At 40.8% G+C, this 20,952-nt stretch overlaps 2 protein-coding genes across 2 annotated transcripts; both read right to left on the bottom strand.

Annotated features, from left to right (window-relative positions):
- Positions 1–527: 527 nt before the first annotated feature.
- On the bottom strand, positions 528–12,469 carry ap4e1 (adaptor related protein complex 4 subunit epsilon 1). The gene is made up of 21 exons (XM_083973267.1): positions 12,153–12,469; positions 10,994–11,065; positions 10,733–10,856; positions 10,479–10,552; positions 10,271–10,392; positions 9,985–10,144; positions 9,402–9,568; positions 9,197–9,270; positions 8,979–9,101; positions 8,779–8,888; positions 8,549–8,688; positions 7,812–7,924; positions 7,589–7,707; positions 6,366–6,668; positions 5,397–5,508; positions 5,157–5,295; positions 4,695–4,953; positions 3,640–4,197; positions 3,367–3,557; positions 3,121–3,281; positions 528–2,374 (listed from the first exon to the last, which is right to left on the bottom strand). Exons 1-21 carry the CDS (start codon positions 12,291–12,293, stop codon positions 2,214–2,216), a joined length of 3,423 nt encoding a protein of 1,140 aa, XP_083829393.1. The 5' UTR covers positions 12,294–12,469; the 3' UTR covers positions 528–2,213.
- Positions 12,470–13,960: 1,491 nt separating this feature from the next.
- Positions 13,961–17,922, bottom strand: gnb5a (guanine nucleotide binding protein (G protein), beta 5a; the record flags this gene model as incomplete). Its single annotated transcript, XM_083972963.1, has 10 exons — positions 17,746–17,922; positions 17,071–17,207; positions 16,820–16,861; positions 15,872–15,948; positions 15,645–15,777; positions 15,151–15,294; positions 14,946–15,037; positions 14,638–14,686; positions 14,263–14,359; positions 13,961–14,133 (listed from the first exon to the last, which is right to left on the bottom strand). The coding sequence occupies exons 1-10, from the start codon at positions 17,879–17,881 to the stop codon at positions 13,961–13,963; spliced, it is 1,080 nt and encodes a 359-aa protein (XP_083829089.1). The 5' UTR covers positions 17,882–17,922.
- Between the last annotated feature and the right edge of the window lie 3,030 nt (positions 17,923–20,952).

Raw genomic sequence — 20,952 nt, 5'->3', positions numbered from 1 at the left:
AAGCCCTCGGAGCAGACGTGCAACAACTTATGAGAAACCACCGTCAACTTGGTTTCTGGGGTTGTTTGTTTTGTCAAGTCACAAAATAATTTCATGCCAGAAGCAACTTTAGCATGAGGAATTTCTAAGGAATATTTTTCATTTTGTAATATGTTAATAATAACAAAGTTTTAACGATGAATCATGTCACACTGATAGTTTACATACAAATATGTGTTTGCGCCATAAACAGTAGAGAGTTATTTGTAACAAATATAATTAAGGTAACAATATAATAGTGAGTAGAGCCAATACACATCATGTTAAAACTGAAGCACACACTTGTAATAAATCATTAGGTACATGTGCATTAATAAACCAGCCTTTTATTATCACTTATTTACTGTATTTCTCATTTCTCTGTAGTAGTGTTAGATCTAGATGTATTTTTTTTCCTTCTTCTTTAATTATTTCCTCTTGTGCATGCAAAGTTTGATTGTATTAAAGGTAAAACCAAATCAACAGGAACCTGGAACTTTCTGAATATTTGTCTTTGCCTCTCACACAGTCGGCACATTATAACCTATATTGAATGAACAATCATGGAGTCAAAGTGACGTTCATTTACATGTGTACAATTTATTCAGAAGTTAGCAGAATGTAGTGACAGGCACTCTAAGAAACAAAGATCTTCCTCTGTACCACAGGCACAAATCAAACACGCCCGCTTGGCATTAGAACATAAGGCGTTGGGTTAAAGTCGAGTTGAGAGAAACACTTTGTTAGCGTCACGCTACTTTGTTAGCGTCACTCTGTTGTTGAGAATAGGACACAAGCAAAAAAACAAAGTAAAGTAAACTTTCCCTTCAAATTAAATAAAACAGGTTGAGACATGCCACACAAACTAAAAACCAAATCTGGTGCAGTGCAATCAAAACAGTACATGAAGCACAATGGTTTTCTTTTTTTCTTTGAATGAAATTAATATAAAATACTTTCTGTAAGAATATAAATCCAATAAATACGTTTTCAATACTGCATTGATAGAAAAATATAATAATCAAAAACCACTAAAATCCACCTCTCACTGAAACGGACAAACCAGAAACATGAGTGCATAGACAAGTGAATGACACAGACAGAAGGCAGCATCTGCAAAACATCGGCACGATGATGAAGGGACCACACAGACATCGCAGATTGAGACCCTCGCCTCTATATTTAAGACAAAATATGCATCACAGATGTAAGAATGACGTGAAACTGCTGCAGTTGGAGGTTAATGTCAGCGTAGTGTCGGCTTTTAGACAAACAAGGACGAGACCATGATTTGCTGCGAGGAAACTTCAGAGGAACAGGTGTCCTCCTTGAACAGAAGCTCTCTGTTAATGTGAGTAACTTACTGACAGAGGTTTTTTTTAATTTCTCACACAATACTGGAAACAATGAATTGGGTAATTGTACAAGATAATTAATATCTTCCCTGTGTTTTTCCCCAAACAAGAAAAACCATCATTTAACCCACTCCTGGGATTGGTGTCATTCTGTCCATTTTACTCACTATTACTTCAGTCAGAATTAATGAGCATGAAAAGAACCAAAAGTTTAGTTAATAACGACACTAATCTAGGTGTAAAATTAAACCCAGTCTTTATGTTTTCGTCTTACTTTAATCTAAATGGGCTTCACTGTCACCTCACCATGCAGCACCCAGATCCGGGGCTGACAAAAAAAACTTTATCATGTTTCAGTCGCACCAACATAGTTGAATGACAACATAGTTTCACATCAATTCACAAACAATGTTTTAACTCTCTAAGTTTTCAAGTCATTTCAGAGCCCTGTTATCAGTTTAAGACATTAGTGTTATTGTGAAACACTGAACACCCACACAGAGTTAAACAGACAGTCTATTGGCCCTGAGGTTATTTTCAGCCAAGAGTTAATAATCCTGTTATATTATATTCTGATAATTTCACTGTTTAAAAAAAATATTGATTTTATTAATGTGTGAACATTAAAACCAGATCTTACTGAGTAAACCAATAGGGGAAGAGATAAATTATAGGATGTGAAATCTATAATATAAAGATGACAATGCACAACATCATCATGTGTCTCCTTGTGTTCTGCACTACAGCTCTGTGTACCTCCCTCTCCAGTGGCTGAGTGAGGGGCGGGTCGTCCTGTTGCTTCAGTGGTATCAGTGGAGGTGTTGCAGTTGCAGTCGGGGCTCAGTGCTCCTGTAAAGCTCTCTGACAGTGGTAGATGAGGCAGTCGGGCAGGTCGGGGACTGGAGAGCGCAGCCACGCAGCCAACACGCCCGCGTGCACACGGCAGTGCATCAGACACGGCTGATCCTGGAGCAGCCGACAAGCTAAAATACCCTCCATCCCTGTGGGGAAAGTGGTACAAGTTACTCACCAACAGCGTAAAATACATTAATATGTCTATCAATGTTTAATAGATTGTTCACTAACACTTAAAGACAAGTATTTATTCGTATTGTTTTAATATTTATTAATGTATTTAATAGGAATTCCACATTTAGTCTTGCCAGAATTTTTTTCTGTTTTGTCATGAACTGTATTTTCTGTCTTCTCTGCTGGTTGGCTGCTTGCATACAGCTATCCTTAAAATAAACTTGTATTGAATTAGTTTGAATTGCATTAAGCTTTTGAGTTGCAGCGTGGTGACAGATCCCTTCAGCTGGTATTTATTCTCTACCACCACGTTTGTTTTGCTTCAAATGTTTTTTAATGGTCCATGAAACCAAAATAACTGATTGATTAACATCATAAAAGTCATTAGAAAAGTACATGAGAATAGAATTTGAGTGCCAGAAACTAGTGATGTAGCACGTAAGTTGAAAAAGAAGAGAAGCTGTGGAAATGTTAGTAAGTCAACCTTGTGTTAAGATTAACCAGTTAAACTTCTGGGGACAAGGATGGTGAACACATCTCCTTGATAAATAAATCAGGCTTATCTAATGTGTAATATGTCAATACAATCACAAATGATCAAACATCTTGAGCATCAAGCATCATCTCCCACCTGATATTCTTATTATACCAGATCAACTGTGGCGTTCCAGTTGACAAGGCTGAGATCAATAAGACAACCGAGCAAACGTCTTCTCACCTATGATTTCCACAACATGAAGCTGCAGTTTCTGCTTCAGTACATCCAGCGTGGCGCTCAGAGGTTCCTGGGCGTCACTGATCAGTGTCAGATTCTGCTTCGTATCATGAGAGAAGGCCAGCCACATGGTGCCGTACTCCTCTGTGGACACCGTCAACGGCCTGCAGGGAAATGTGACATTAAATAACCGGTAAGTATGAATGGTTTCTCTCTGCGCAGCCACATTAAAGCAGAGAAATGAGTCACCTGATGAAGCTGGTTAGGGGGAGTTTGTATGAGAACTGCCCTTCCTGAGGCCCTTCAACAGCCAAATGGTACGATACTGTACCAAGGACTTCAACGTGAACTGAAGGCCTCTTCACAGTCAGGGCATACTGGTACACTGCTACACCGTGGCCTGTCAAATCCTCCACTGGACTGTCAGACACACAGGAAACCTGAAAATAACAATGTACTGTGATTTAAAAGTCTGATGGGAACTATAAGCCTTCATCTGTTACTTTCAGCTCAGTGCGTTACCTCTATCTGTTCTGAGTCAAGATCTAAAAGAACGTGTTCGATGGCAGAGTCAGAGGAATTGGAGATGAAAAGGACCAGCAGTAAGGAATCGTCTTTCTGCACGTGACAGGCAGACAGATCCAGGCTTCGGATGGTGCACAGGGGAGCGATGTCTGAGTGCCAGAGTTCAGACAGCTCCGCGGGCAGATGAGACATGAGACACAAGTCTTTAGGTCCGTCCGGGTCTTCATGCGCAGCAGGATCAGCAGCTACCAAATCATTATCCCCAATGAGAGAGGGCTCATTTCCCTTCATATCACTGTCAGTCAGCTCAGTTTCTGTATCACAGCGGCCGTTTGCAGCGGCGAGGCCCTGAGTCAGTTCAGAAGTCTGTTCAGGTGGGGAGACGACCTCCTCTGTGGTGATGTTGGAGTCCAGTAGGTTGTTGCACAGCAGGTTGTCCACGTTGCTCTGAGCAGTGGCGAGAGAGTCGGATATTTGTTCAGTGGCGCCCGGGGACGACCTCTGACCTTTGGCTTTTCTTCTGAATCTCTGGGGCGTCGGCTCTGGCTTTCCCATCTGTTAGAAAACAGTTAAAGTTGAGACAATACATTTACTGCAGCGCCTCGGTCACTAATTCACTACAAACTTATTATTTTGTCTTACAACAGAAACAGAAAAATATGTAAATGAGAAAAGTTTAATTATAAATTCAGCTGTATTGAAATATTGTCTGTGAGCACAGAGAGAAGGCAAAACAGATAAAGGTCCAACACCAGCTGCAACTATCTGTTTACAGCATCAGTTTTCAACTACGTCCACTCCTCAGTTTTGCACATTAATCTACACAGTCCAGTCATATAGCAGATTTTCATCTTATTTTATGAATTTTTGACAGCTGGGTTGTGTTAACACAATGAATTCATGTGATGTACAGTGTGCAGAGTCATTGCTTTTCTCTCCAACTCATATTGTTAAGGAAACCTATTAGATATGGCATTTTTTTCTCTCCACTCTGTGCAGCTCCACCTTGAACAGACAAGAGGAAACTCATACAGAACAGTTTGTGAGCTCACCAGACACACAGAGCTTTGGGAGCTGAGGCCGAAAAACAGAGAAGAAGCCAACTGCTGTTTTTCTTGTTCGGGCTCAGGGGTTGGTGTCGTCGTTGACGGAGTTTGGCTGTGTGAGCTGTCGGCGTCCGCCTGCTGGCCGGGTGAGCGCAGCGGACTGGGTACCTCCACCAGAGCGGCTTCCTCCACGGCTTCCCTCTGCACCAGGTAGCCCTCCTTCCCCCACACCCTCTTCACACCGTCCAGCTTCAGAGTTGTAGAACTGAAACGAAAATGGAGAACCAAGACGATTTGATTTGATTTGATTTGATTTATTAGGATCCCTTTTAGCTGATGCAGTACACATAGTATAGTAATAGTATCAGCTATTCTTCCTGGGGTCCACACAAAACACGATCAAAACATAAGATTTACAAACAAGAAATATCCACAAGAATATAATTTTTATCTATCGTGTCCACGTACCCTCCTTTGTGTGAGAGGTCGGCGCTGTCCCCTGAGAGACCAGAGCTCATTGACAACAGCGTGGGAGACTGTCTGTCTGTGATGCTGCAGGAGGACATGCTGATGGGCAGGGACAGGCCGTACGGCTCCAGGCTCAGGGCTGAGGCAGACCACAGAGTCAGGATCATTCATCATCATAACAAGTCAGTGCAAATGCTGCCAAATGTGTCAGAGTCTAAATGTTTTACATTGTTTTTTTACCTTTAGCCTGAGCGAGTTCCTCCTGCCGTTGATGAGGAGGCTTGTATGGAGCAGCGCCAGCGGCCAACGCCTCCGACACAAATCCATCCAGGAAAGAGAGAGAGGAATCCACCTGGGAACCAACAACACAATAATTACAGGTTTACGCGTCTCCTACAATTAGCGGGAAAACGGCACACAGAGACCGACGCTGCATAGCGTAGCTCTGAGGTAAACCCAACCCCTCAGACAAGCTAAAACAGCTACGATGATAACGGATGAAAGCATTATCTCTATTATTTTGGTAAACACTGTCATCTAATTGACTGTGTGTCATGGAGGGCAAGTGTGTGCAGGCGTCCTTTTCCCAGCCGTCAGAGAGCAGCACCAACAACAGTGACATAATCTACTGTGGCTTAAATGAGACAAATGAGAGTTAATTGTTTCCGATTGACATGTTTCTACATGAGTTAATATTCAAATGAATAGATTCATGTTATCGTCGCACACTTAAGCCCTTTTCACATACTGTAGGACACAGCGTGCAAATCACGGGCGGGTGACAGCAACGGCATCAGGAAGTGTTTCTTTTCCCCTATGCTTGTGTGGTGGATATGGATGTCCTATGTATGTATCTGCTAAATAAGCAGAAGAAAATCCCGTCATTATTTCTTCTGAGAAGGAGACGAGTAGCAGCAAACACAAAGAGAGGAAGGGAGCGGGTTCAGGAGATCCTCAGGACTCAATTGGGAGAGTTTCAACTCGTCCCAGTTTCCAGTTTCATGATGACCGCTGGTTGTAGATTCTACCAGGAAGCTGAGAGAGTCCGCCATATTGGACGCGCCGAAGTGTCCAATATGAGCCTGGCTCAACTTGAGCGCAGCGCACAAGAACAGCATACTCAAGCATAGAGTGCAAGGGCACGTTTCCGCTGCACAACACATACATAATGTATGGGAAGCTGAAGCCTTAGCCCCCCATGTACGTTACCTCCAGATGCTCCAGGCCGGTGTCTCGGAGCAGCACCCTGCACCGTAGTTCAGAGTCCTGGCTGAGGTACTGCAGCTCCTGAGCCCTCTGCCTCAGCACCGTGTCCATCGAGCTGCTGTACGTCTCAGAAACGTCCTGAGTGACAGAGGCACCTGCGCCGCCCTCACACAGTTTGGTCATCGCCATGAGGACCCAGCTCTTGGTTTCACTGCTGGTTTGTCTCATGTCCAACAGTTTTGCCAGCAGCCTCAGGATGACAGACGGTTCGAGGTCCTCCTTCAAATGAGAGTATTCACCGAGGACCTGAGCAAGACAGAGAGGAGACAGATAAAAGACGCAATGTCAGTTTGAATCAGCAACAGATTTTAAAGATGATGACCTCATAACTGCATTACTCTGTCCTCTACATGGCCACGTGTCAAACCTTTGCTGTTTGTGAACCCTTAGAAAAAGTAGTGTATACCTGTGACCATTGGTATCAGCTACATACGGTGGGGAAAATAAGTATTTGATCTCCTGCTGATTTTTGCTTTTATTTCATTTGATCAAATGTAAATTAATTTATAACATTTATATGATGATATTATTTCTGGATGTTTTGTTGATATTCTGTCTCTTTCTGTTAAAATAAACTTACCATAAAAACTAGAGACCATCCATTTCTTTGTGGGGGAGCAAACTTACAAAAATCAGTAGGGGAATCAAATACTTATCCACCTGTATATCTACTGGTGGTGGAAAAAGTCAAACCTTTTTAAATCACCATTAAAACAAATAATAATAATAATTTTGTGAAGCAGGAATTTGTTTTTGTGTGGATCCTGTTCTTCCAGACCCTCAGGTCTACTGTGTTACCTTTGACCCACAAGGATATCACACTGACTTTATGTTTTTGCAGGTTATACAAACTCATCTAACTGAACTGCAGACCTCCTCAGTCCCTGTGAGACTGAGATTGTTTCAACATCCAGACTCTAGCATGACTTTGATCTTCTGCATCTCTAAACTTTGAACTAATCTGCCAACGTATCTTTAGTGATATTGTTTCTCAATGGGCTTCCTTTTATTACCAGCAGTTATGCTTCCTGACACACATTAAATGTATGTACTTTCTTTTATGCCAGTCATTTTAAGGTACTTAATAGGATATGGTTCAAGCCAAATACCGCATTATTCCTCCCGTTCTTCTGGCTCAAGGTGCTTATTATGTAAATGTCACTCACCCAGCTGATGACTTGGAGGAAGCGTTGCGGCAGCTTGCCAGGCTCTCCTTGCAGCAGGGAAACATATGAATCCACCGCAAACAGCCTCAACTTCCTGTCCTCTTCCACACTGTCGAATCCTGGGCCATCAAACACAAATTAATCCTCAGGAATCAAATCAATATTAGTATCAAAATACTAAACTGAAATACCACAACCCTAGAATAAGCTGTGGTCATCTCACCCTCAGACAGCAGCTTAAGGAAACTGTTTGGGATGTCAGGCTGCATCACGTCTCCACCCACCGAAAACACCGTGTTCATGGTCTCAATGAACCATTCGTTGTCCGGTGCATACGTATAAAGTTTATAGGAAAATGCAGCGCAAAAAAGAGGAAATACAACAGCATATTATCAGAGGACTCTTCATCCAAAGACTAATTCAAAGGCTCTAACTTTACCAGAAGTTTTTGAATTGGGAAACTGAGAAATCCAGCTGGTCAGTGGACTAAATCACAGTCTACCACTGATAATCATTTAGCTCTTGAACAACCGGAGAGTTTTCAGGGGACTGAAACCCATTTTACCAGTCTTGTTTTGTGTGTGTCATTTTTGATTCCAGACCCAATAATCTATGCGTTTATCTTTGTCTTTCAAGACCCCAACAACTGCCCCTTTGAACTGTGTTTTAGTCCATCGAAAAGGTGCAACAGAGAGGCACAGTTATAAGAAGCATAATAATTTGTTATCAGAAAGGGTTGAAAAGTATTTAAGTTGAAAAACATATGAGATACAGTGGATGGGGATTAAAGTATGATTTGCTTCTTGGATCAGTAAAAACCTCTATTAAGCAGTGCAGTTTGTGAATGGCTGTTATGCCGTTATTCAGATCAGCACAGGTGTATGACAGGGTTTCCAGTTTTCCAGGTGCAACGGACCGCCACAGGTAAATGAGTGCACATTGTCACACATCGAAGGATATTTTTCTGCGAGTTCTGCCACCTTCCCCACCAGGTCAATGGTAGTGTATTCGTCCGTGCTGACGTGCAGGAATTCCAGCATCTTCTTCACAATGACCACAACGTTCTGGGCGTTGGTGATCCGAAAGAGCAACTCCAGCGTCTGAAAGGAGGAACGAGGAATGCACCAAATCCTGTCAACCTGCAAAGTCTGTGAGAACAAAATCCAAAACTACGTCACAATCTGCCTCACCTCGCGCTTGATGATGAGGTCTGGGTGGTCGAGACACTCTATGATGGTCATCTGATGTTGCAGGGCCAGTTTAGGATCCTGCTGAACCACATAGGTGAGGGCTTTCAAGCCTAAAATTACATCGAATATAGAGAGATTAGATGAAATCATGCAAAATCTTGAAGGCGATTTACATTCAGTCATGTTTTTCTGGATCTCACCTAGATATTTGAGATTTATCTTCGGTGACAGAACAAAGTTGCCGATGCACTTTGCAGCTTTCTCCAAAAGATCAGATTTGGGATGAATTGTGTAAATACATTTTACACATTCATATAATATTGCTGGAAACAAAGAGAGATGTATGTTAAGTGTCTAATGGGTCTAGTTAGAAGATAAAAAAAAAAAAAAAGAATTAGAGACATGAATTCTGAGATACCATAGGTGATGTTGTGATTCATCTCTGCTCTTCGTAAAGACTCGTCCAGGACTTCATACATGATCACACTCGTACTGTCGCCACAGAACAGACAAATTAAATCTATTTGTGAGTTCATTAACAGGGCACAAACACACAAAGGCAGAAAACATCCAGTTCATCCGGAGACAAGATAAGCAATCTTTTTTTTTTTTTTTTTTTTTACCTCTGGTCATTTTTTCCAAGTAGGGACAATATTCTAAGAAGCTGGATCTGAAGCCATGGAGCAGGGACACTGTGATAGTTGAAATCCATGGGTAACTTTCCTCCAACCACCTGCTTCAGGATGGCGACGAAACTCGCTGTTAAATCCTTGTAACCTTCTGGATTCTCCTGCAACAGAAACAAATGTCACAGTGGTGACTACCAGCAGCAACAACTGTAAGCACCTTTAAATCCAGGATAAAAACATTTCTCTTTTCATTTGCTTATGGCTGAGCTCTTTTTAAGAACTTTAAACTTTATCTATTTTCTTTTCTCTCTCTACCTTTTTGCTTTTAACTCTATGTTTAATGTTTAACTTTTTTAAAAAATTGTTTGTTTTTATTCTGATGCTGTTCTTTTTAAATGTTTTGTCTTTATGTAAAGCACATTGAGTTGCCTTGGTATGAAATGCCCATATAAATAAAGATGCGTTGCCTTGCCTAGAGTGTACCATAGTTGATCAAATCAAGATGGTTTTTTGTTAAGTTGATGCAGGAAAGTGAAGTCAAGATAAAACAATAAATAAAAACAAACACCTGGATTACCTGGATCATCTGTAAGTAAATGTGTAGTGAAGCTGTCATCACACCAGGATCCTTGTCACACAGAGCTTTGCGAAACTTGTTGTGGATGTGTTGAACTTGATTCGGTGCTATTAGGTAGAACTTGTACAGTGCCAGGACTGCTTTTCGTCGAATGATTTCCCTACAAATGTACCAAAAGAAAAACATTCATAACAACTCACAATATTCAAGCCAATCTAAATGTATCATTCTTCGTTTACCATATGAATAAACAGGTAACTAACTGAAGTGGAAAGACATTTCTTACTTTGGGTGATTGAGCTTCTCCTCCACCAGTGGAAGGATTGCAGGTATCATGTCTTTGGGGAACATTTGGCTGACAACAGTCAGAGCCATGCAGACTTCAATGAGATTTGTGCTCTGAAGATCCTAAAAACACAAAATACATCAACATCAACTTTATTCCCATAGAAGATGACTCAAGATGACCAATGCTGTAAAAACACAACACTCACCTTTAAAACAGTGTTCACAAGAAGAAGCAGCAGCTCGTGACTTTCGTTCAGAAACAAGGACACAGCAAGGTAACCTGCAAATCACATGGATAACTATAGAAAACTGTTTTTGCCTGTAGTCATGTAGGAAAATGCAGTGGAGCCGTTTCAGTTGAGTTTAAATACTCAAGACAGCAAACAGCTGTAAATCAGTGCAGATTCAGTGGGTAAGGAGGATTATGCAAAGCTTTTCAAATTATTACACAACAACATACCGACTCTCTTCTCCAGAACTGTGCCTTGCTGAGCAAGTTTGATGGCATGAATGTAGCTGAAGGAAGCTTCATAACCCAAGCTTTCACAGTAAATCGCTCTCACCATGAGCTCCTTCATCTGCCTCTGAATCAGATCATGCAACAAGGAGGAAGCAAACACATAATTGGTTTCAGGCATCACTGGAGTTATTTTTATAATCTGGTTCCTGGTGCATGAAATGAAACAAAAAAATGAAACAGGAAAATCAGAGGCAACCGTACCATGGAGGTGTTGGGGGAGGACACCTGCTCTTTGATAGATGCAAGTTCACGCTGAATGAGTTTCTCTTCTTCCTGAACAGGAGAGGCGTACAAGTGAAGACCATAAGAACAGAGGCATAAGGTAATACTCTGATTGTCCTCATTGATCATCATACTATGTCCGCCTATCGACATATCAGGATATTCCAGGCGTTAAAGGTAAGAAAGGTTTGAAGTAAAAGAGTCAGTGTACATAAAACAACGTATATCTTGATGGATCAAATGCTTGGGGAACAGATTTATAAAATTGTTTCATGGATAAGGGTTAAGCATTGCACCACAGGTACTTTAATGCACTGCTTTATGTTTCACATTTTAACTACTGATTTCATACAACCACTGACATTTATTACAGGTCATTTTTATGGGTGTCTGGGATATCTAACATTGTTCATTTTTGAAAGGAAATATAGAATATTTTCTTATTACTATAATTATAATCATTATTATTGCCTGTCGTCTGTTTCTTTATCACAAATTGAATGTCTGACTGTCTGCACCTTGACAAAGGTTGGTGGACAGTGAAGATAATCAAACCACTGTACATTACCTCTAAGCATTGTCTTCAGTAAGGTAACCACAGTATGTTTGTGGCACAGACTGGCTTCAATTCATTTCAGTGAGCATGAGCTAAATTTAATGCCTCAGTTTTGACATTGTTGTTGTAGCTGTAAACAGAGTTTGACTGCTGCGTTCTTGCTTTTGTGGGATTGATTGAAGGTTGGTTGATGAACAGCAGCAGGTTTTTTAAAGCTCCCAGTGTTGATTAAGTTGAAGTTAAGTATGTTAACAGCTTGCCTCAACGGCTTGAGTTTCTGAGCTTCTCACAAGCACTTGAACGCACCACCAAGGACATGCTGCTGCTGTCTGTGTGTATTTCACCTGAATTACCACATGGTATCAACACAGCAGGAACAGCAGTAAATCTAAAACCCTATCACTTTAATGTGAGGATACTCAGCATGTGGTAAAAACTGTAGTTTAAAGACGCAGCCACACCTTTTGATGAGTTAGCACAGTCATCTTAGCAAGCTAACGTTGTAACTGTTAGCATTAAAAAAACACTGACTGGGGGCTCGTGTTGTTTGACCCGAGCTGCAGCTTCAGAGGACACACTCACATGTTTGGACGTCAGCTCGGTGATTCCTCTGATGAGGTTTCCCAGTTTGGAGGTGGAGGAGAGTTTGGCAGCTCCAGGCTGAGAGTCCAGAGACAGCAGGCTGGGCAGAGCTGTCAGGGTCTTCTCCACCACGTCGCTCATTTTGACAGCGAAGAGCGGGTTTGGCAGCCGGCGTCTTTCTTCAAAACCACACTTGTTCAATCACCTACCCATCCCAGAGACTCCCTCCAACACACGGACGACAAACGCTGCCGGCTAAATACTTAAAAGGTTCACGAGAGGTAAAGTGTCAGCCTGCCAGTCGGCCATTGTTTTGATTCAGCAGACTAGCTGGTTGACGACGTCACTTCCGTTTCAATTTGGAAACTTTATTAGCAACCGTAAACAAAGACAATGTCTGCTGCAGAGTGACAGCCTAATATTAGTCTGGCAAGAAAAATATCCATAAACAAGAATAAAACGCTAAGACATAATAAAGAGTAATAACCACAATAATGACACACACGGTAATAATATTCAAAACTCATTTTAATATGTTGGTAATATTTTGATAAACAGGCCCTTGTATAACTGTACACTAAACTACAATAAAATAATTACAGTAAATGTGAAATTACAGCCATTGGAGAATTGCATGACAAGGAGTACATCATAGGACTTGAAATATATATATGTATATAAACATATATATGTATATATAGTGCTTGGATATCTAGTGAGGGGACCACAGGTTGAGGGTATCGCAGTGTCTGAATGTGCACATCAAACAGTAAGTGGCTGCCACAGCTGGAAACAAACAGAGATGAGAGGTAAACCTTAAGATCATAGGAATAGATGGAAAATAAAGATCATATATATATATATAGGTTTGCCTTCTGTAACTGTGCTTTCTTACAATAGAATAATCTTGACAGGTGATTTGCTGCCAAGAATTGAGAAGCCATAGACTTAAAAACATATGAATTCACTGTCTATTCCTGTCTTTTATGAACTACAAAACTGTATTTTTGGTCATGATATTTTATGTCAGTGCTCATTCATATGTTTTATTATTTTTCAATTACTGGAGACTAATACTGATTCATTTCAAACCAATCCATCCCAATCCCCAGTCCCCAATCCCCACTTCTATCCATCATTTCCCATTATTAATTTAGAGAGAAGCCACATATCCCCATCCTCCCTCTGTTCCTCTCTCTGTCTGCAGCATGACTAAATCTAAATGAGTGAAGCTGAGGCCTTCACATAAACCCCACTGCTTCTCCTGCAGATGCATTTTTTCTCCATGTGTCCCATTTTCTTTCTTCAACTGACTAGTTGTGCAAAAAAAAAAAAAAAATGTAATGTCCTTTATGTGGGCACATACAATACATCACTTTATTGTGTCACTTCTATCCTAGACTGATGCTAGTCACTACCAATTATATTTTCTGCAATATATATTTTACATTTTTAAATTTTAACCATGAGTACTTCTGTGCAATTTTCTTTCAACCATATTGTAATACAAGCGTGCCATTTGGTTTAATTACTGTCTGAAATATGTAAATCTACCCTGGCAATGAGACTGTAGTACATACAATGCTATTAATATGATTTATGTACAACCAAGACTGAGTCTCTATCTCTGTGATTGTACTCTAGCAAACAGAAACATCGGTGTGTCTTCAGCAAGTCTGTCTACCATTTAATCCTCTGTATCTTCATCTCTTAAGCCCAGATCTGGAAATAAAGAAACATCAGCCGTTGGTAAAACACATCACAACAAAGTTCATTTCAGACAGAAAAGTTGTGAAGCAACAGACATGTCATACCCGAAGAGTGTGGTCCCAGGAGCCTGTGCAAAACGCAGTCCCATCAGGAGAGACTCGCAGTGTACTGACACGGTTCTCATGTCCAAACAGAATAGAAACCCGCGTTCCTTTGAGAACATCCCAAACGTTTATGGTGTAGTCGTTGTAGCCGCCAAACAATAGCCGGCCTGCGAAAATAACACACACACACACACATCATGTAAAATCAATAACTTAAACATTAGAACTGGATTGTTAGGGACTTGTGTTGGATTTAATCTAATTGTGTAAAATGTGAAAATGTGTAAATATCTTACCACTAAGAGAGAAATCAACACTGGAGACCCCAAATATGATGCTCTCTTTGGAATAAATAGCCACTTCTCTGTCCGCCCTTAAGTCGTACAGGCGGCACTGTAACAAAAGTCAGAGTTTGATCTTCAAATAAATTAAAGCATATCACCAATAGCATGTTAAGTAAGTAACAGGAACCTCTCCAGTGCCAGATTAAAGGGATACTTTGATAATTTAGAAAATGCCATTAGCAGTATTACTCGGTGCTGGTAGGTGGATTTTCTGACATTTAGACAGAGCCATGTTAGCCTAAATAAACCAGTGAGCTGCAAACAGAGGCTTCATAATGATCCCACAAAATGTCATATAATTCAAGTAAATCATTTCTGAATACATACTGTAGCATCGTCTGAGCCAGATGCAAATGCATCTCCACTGGGATAGTATCTATGGAAAGAAAAAAATTAAAACAACCACAGTTAGAAACAAACTGTCCCCTACATGTTGGATCTGCATACAGACTGTTGGTAGTGTGAAAAAGCAAAACATGCAAAGAAAAAGCTTTCACTTGTAGGACTATAAACAAGAACAAATGCCATGAGAATAATTTCAAATAGGTTATAAACATGTAAAAATGTTACAGGACTCTAAAATCCCTGCATCTTTCCATGCTAATTGACAGAACCATTTAGAGGCAATCACTTACCGCACACTGTTTATGTCTGATTCATGTGTTTCAAAGGATTGAATACACTGTCCTGAACGCATGTCCCACACATTGGCCTTCTTATCACACCCCTGAAATCACATGAAATAATGTAGAGTATGATAAAATACTTTCAATAATTCAGTTAAGTTTAAAAAACAATAGTAACATGGAGCAATGAAGACGGAGGAACAGGCGTCCTCACCCCTGAAACAAACGTGTTTCCGGTCTCGGAGGGGGCCAGGTCCAAGCAGAGCACATCTGCTGCGTGTCCATGGAAACTCTGCAACAGCTGCCCACTTTCAACATCCCATAATGCACAAGTACCATCCCCGCTGGACGTCAGGATCTATAGCACATGGGGACAATGAGGGGTGAAAGAATAAGGGCTGTTCTGAAGTTTTGGAAAAGTTGATGTGAGCTAAGACGCAGCTATAAATGGACTGTCTGAATCGTCATGTGACCAGGACACTGCTTCTGCTGTGAATTATTAACGCAGCAGGAAGGATCCATTCTCTCTCATATGGGAGACAGTGATTTCTGATTAATAATGAGAGAAGGAGCCATGTTTAAACTGATGGTAAAACGTGGGTGTAACATGAAATGTGCAATTATGATTTTTGGAATATTTTACTGTGTTGCTTTTGTGTTTTTGTGAAAAAATATTTGTTCGTGTGGTGTGTATTGGGCAAGTCTCACCTGCATGTCAGAGTTGGTGAAACTACAGGCAGACAGATAGTTTGTGTGCATGGCCACTGACTTCTTCTTGGCAGCCAAGTTCTCATTCTTGTCCAGGGACAGAGGATACACAGAGCATTTGTTGTCCAGGCCCCTGTGACAGAAAACAACCCCAGTTCACCACAAAACAGAAAAACAAATGAATGATACACCACATCTAGACCATTGATGGTGGTTAAGACACTCACCCACAGGCTACGGCGCACCCAGATGGGGCATAGGCGCAGGCCATCACCCAGGTGCAAGGCATTGTCACAGCATGCTCCTAAAAAACATCAAAAAACAAAGCTGCATGAGCCGCACCAGGACGAGGGAGGGGGATGAATCAAACGCAGGCATAATGAGAGCAGCAACGCTTCAGGCTGTTGCACATCAGAGGTGGAATGATCGGTTCAAAATGAATGGGGGCCTTTTTTTTAGACATTTTTAGACAGGTTGGTGGTCCTGGTCTATATCAGTATTTTCGTTCTTAATCATAAAAAGGTGACACTTTTCACTATGATAAATAATGCATTAGATTTTCTGCATGATTATGGAAAGTGATATTCTCAATCATAGGCTTGTTAGGAGAATTTATTTTAACCTTGTTTAAGACGTTTTTGCTTTCACTGTGTCTTATTTCTGGTGCATCTCTTCATGTTTAAGATGGCTAACATTAACATTACATTTGACTGTAAATACTATGGAGTAATCGTTGGATTGGATTTAGTGTGGTTTCCAAACCAAAGAGTCCTACAGTAAATGTTGTGTATTAAATTTCATTTCAGTTTTCTAAAAAAGTGGTGGTTTATTTCTCCAGCTCTGCTCCTTTTCACATTTTTGGGGGGATATGCTAAACACTAATAACTATAATTTCAAATCAAGTCAGGACAACAGGACAATCTGAGAAGGAAAAAAAGACCCTAGTTGACCTGCTTACAACTTGTGTTCACACTATAAGGAATATAGACATACTAGTTGTTGACAGCTTGAGCTTGAGCTGTCAACAAAGTAGGTAACTTCTCAAGAGATGATGGTTGGTTCGGTGTAAGAGAGGATAAAACACTGGCTTGTAAAAAAGCTCATAAGAGAAAGGATCAAATGTGAAAATGTGATTTCGTAATAATAAAATATGGCATATTGATATAAGCATGTACCTTGTTGGTGGTGAAAGCATCCCATACAATCACTTTTCCATCCTGCGAAAAGATTAGAATAACAGCAATGTAAATTCAGCAAAACACCATACATGTAGATTATAGTTACAAACCGACTCTATAGTGAACTGTGAGGTATAGTAAATCAGCTGTAAAAGCATAAAGCTCGTGTGTGTGTGTGTGTGTGTGTGTGTGTGTGTGTGTGTGTGTGTGTGTGTGTGTGTGTGTGTGTGTGTGTGTGTGTGTGATACCTGTGAGGAGCTGACGATCCTCCTCTTGTCCTTACACCAGTCCATACACAGAACTTTGTTGCCATGTCCCTTCAGAGTTCTTCGGGTTTTCATGACAAACTGACCCAGTCCCTCCACCTTCTCTGCCACCTGATGTACTGCGCACACACACAAACACACATTCACACACACACAAACACAAATAATGTACATTACATTAAACCTTCTACTGTATACTCCCTGGATGATTATTGCTCTCAGCAATGAGGATTAAAGTACAGTATAGGCCTTTACTGAAAAAGTATTATTATCTGTCTTAAATTAAATACATACACTAGCCAACATATATTCTGTCCTTATCTTTCACCATTTTATCTATAATCTCTGCTATTTGCCTATTGCCGAGACATGATTGGACAAAACCACCACATAGAGGAAATTCGGATGGAGGCAGTGGACTGTAAAATCGGGAGGCAAACAAACATCCTGTCAAATGTGGGGTAACGTCAGGCCAGATCCGATCAACAATCACTTTCCGCAAAAATCACATCTCCCTGCGAAACATGCCATATTTTTCCCCTCACAGAAATACAGACGGCTTTTTTTTTCTTCTAATGATACATTTGCTGTTATTTGTCCCGTCACAGTGTAAACGCAGGGGTGAATCAAGGCCTCTCCATTTTCAGCGGCACTCACGCTCGACATCGTGCAGCTTCGCTCTTTCCTCCTCCAGCTTCGACTTCAGCGTCTCCGATTCCGTTTTGAGATGGGCCAGGGTCTCATTCAGCTGTACCTCCTGTGTCGCCATTTCAGGGATTAGAGGGGATCTCATATATTTCCTTTGTGCAGGCAGCGGTCGGCAGCGAAAGGGCTTAAAGCAGAGCTAACAGCTGATGCTGCTGTCATGACGTCAGAGGCAGAAGATGCTCCTCCAGTTTCCAGGGAGGAGGAGGGAGGAAGAGGAGGAGGAGGAGGAGGAGGAGGAGGAGGCTCCTGTATCCTGGTGATGCTGCTGCTCCACACGGGCTGCATCCACACCACTCCGCAGCTGAATAATACATTTTAATATAAATGCAACACACTTTTTCCATCACATCTGGCACCTTGTGTTTTCATAATATATATATAACATTTTATATATGTGTGTGTGTACTGTATATATTAAATTATTGAGCAAACGTGCTTACACATTGGAAAATATATTTATATGAAATGTGAGTGATTGATTGTATTACTGATTACACTGTCACATTTTAACAGGGCCAAAGGTGGACAATGAGATTTTGTTCACTTCATTCTTTCTGGGGAGATTTATTTTATTCATTTATTTAACTGGTGTAATAGGAGTTATGCATGGTGATATATAATTCCACAAAATTGTTTTGCATTTTTATTCTGTATTTATTTGCCTGACGGTGATAAGCTTCCCTCCTCGGCAGAACTTTAATTTGCCTGTGCACCCCTACGTTCCTTTTGGGGGGAACCCCATGTTTTGCCCTTGTCCCGCCTAAACTCTTCCACTTTCTTTATGCTCTGTGGGAGAGGTGACTGGTCTTTTTGTTCTGGGTTCTTTTATGTTTTATTGGGCCTTTATTTAATGTTTTGAATTAGGCCTATATAAATGGATTCATATGATGTCTATTTTTGTAGGGGTTTGGGTGGTGTCGAGGAGGATATTTTTTATATAGGCATATGTCTCCGTGATGTAAGCTACATTGTGTTAAGATAGCTCTCATGCTAAACTTCCTCTTTCTTTTTGCTCTGTCGGAGAGGGGTTCGGGTGGTGTCGAGGAGGATGTTTTTTTTATTATCAGTTTATGTCATCATCAGAATAAAGACACCTCGAGACAGCAGCGCTGTTTTTGTGTTTAGGGTGTCACGGGGGCCAACTCTGTCAACATGGGAATCAAACCCACAACCTTAAGGTCAAGACAGAGCTAATTAGACAGATACATGATCATCTCTCTGAGCAGTGATCACCTGTAATCACATCAAGTTACCTGTGAGGAGGGTGCGTGTGTGTGTGTTGGTGTGTGTGGTTGTGTTTCACAGACTCTTCATATAAATGTATTGGAGACAGGGGTCAGAGGTAGATAAACAGCAGAGATATCAGATGAGTCCCTGTCTCAGCTGTGGCTCTGACCTGAGGCTCAGAGGTTGCCATGGCAATTTGAGGTGGTTGTCATGACGATAGACGCACCCCAGGCTGAGGCAGACAGAAACATACACTACACCATCATAACACCATTGACAGTTATTTCATAGCCGTTAGCAAGTTAGCGTTAGCCCCGTGGCACTAAAAATAGATAATTACATGAAATCATGGAACACTCAGCTCATCAGGCAACACTTAGAAGAGATAATGATAGCTCATAACACACACATTGCTGAAACAGCATCTGATCAGAGCGCATTGTGTGATTTTTAGTCATTACGTTTTCAAACTTTCTTAAAACTAACGCAATGGCGAATTCAGAATTGAAACGAAAGCTGAAATCTCAGCTCAACAATCAGTTCTCACTCAACCACTCTAAGTTCACCACAGAGCTTGAGGCAGAGAGACAGAAGAACATTGCTCTCCAAGAAGTACTTGAGAAAAGAGCTTCATACCAAGACACCCTGAGAAATGCAGTCCACACCACCACACAGAAGGCCGAAGACCTGCAGAATGAGCTGAAGCAACTAAAGGAGGTTCAAGATGACAGGGTGATGGAGATCGACATGATCAAACAAAAAGCATCGCACAATTACCTGGCCCTGACAAAAGAGTTGACAGAGCGGAGTACTCAGCTCAGCAGTCAGCTCTCACTGAACTGTGAGCTGACCGCAGAGTTCAAGGCAGAGAGGAGGAAACACCAGCCTCCCCAAGAAGACACGGCCCCCACACCAGAGAGGTCAACATGGACAAGAGTCCGCCTCTCTCTGGGCCTGAGGAAACCACAGAGGTGGAAGAGGAGCAGGGAGGCCTCATCCAACGCCATCTGAACTGACTTTCTCTCCCACTATTTTTCTTCTCTTTTTTTCTTCTTTTCATCAACCTTCTATGTGTAAATTAAATGTTTGTGGGGTGTAGAGTGTAATTTGTGGCCAGGAGGAGCGTGGAAAGAGAAAAGTTTCAGACAACTTTAGAAAACTTCTCCCACTCTAGCCTGAACATTACACATAATGCACACACCCATTATAATCTCAACATTTCTCCAAAAATGATCATGGTCATTGAACAGTGATTGATCAAAAACTATAACTATAAAACTACTTTCCATCTGTTGTCCCTGGCCAGGTCTCAAAAAGGCCCCCTAAAATGAAAAAAAGGAAGAAAAATGTGTGGACAACAATATCCATCTATCTAAAAAAATGTTACATTACACTGAAAAAAAAGCATAATGGGTATTTACCACAATCATAGCATAGAATCTTTTAGAATCAGTATATATAAATGTGACTACTTTTAAGTCAACAAAATAACAAAGAAATAAAAAGAAAGAAAAAAGACTGTTTAATCACAGTAGTGTAAAGAAGGCCGTGAATTGTAATCTTTTGTAATAAAAATTAGGGTGATTATTTTCAGGATGGGTTAAACTGATTATCACAGTTTCCCACTGTTCAAACTTATGTTTTCAGACATCTTGTTCTGCCTGAGCAATTAAAAACCCAAAGATGTATAATATACTGGCATACAAAAGAGGGGAATTGATACTTGTGTACTAAAATAAATAATTTCAAAAATGAATTGTTTAAAAAAATGTGTTTATTTTTTTCTGATGGGGGAGTGCAGTAGGGAGGCATTTTAAACCTTGGCTAAAGCCCTATATAATTTAAATACATTGCATACACTGTTTATTATCAAAATTGTTAATATGTATACTATACAATAGTATGCAGCCATAGGCTATTGGACGACGA

Source organism: Trachurus trachurus (genome assembly GCF_905171665.1).
Source record: "Trachurus trachurus genome assembly, chromosome: 6".
NCBI classification, from domain to species: domain Eukaryota; kingdom Metazoa; phylum Chordata; class Actinopteri; order Carangiformes; family Carangidae; genus Trachurus; species Trachurus trachurus.
This window is presented reverse-complemented; position numbering and strand designations above follow the sequence as displayed.

Bases quoted from the DNA above. Each gene is read 5' to 3' on its own strand.
- ap4e1 (XM_083973267.1), bottom strand. From the start codon at position 12,293: ATGAGCGACGTGGTGGAGAAGACCCTGACAGCTCTGCCCAGCCTGCTG. The intron at 8,689-8,778 runs GTGAGGCAGATT...TCCTCCTTTCAG, and splicing joins ACCTCATCATCAAGCGCGAG to ACGCTGGAGTTGCTCTTTCG. The intron at 2,375-3,120 runs GTGAGAAGACGT...CTTTCCCCACAG, and splicing joins TCATGTTGTGGAAATCATAG to GGATGGAGGGTATTTTAGCT.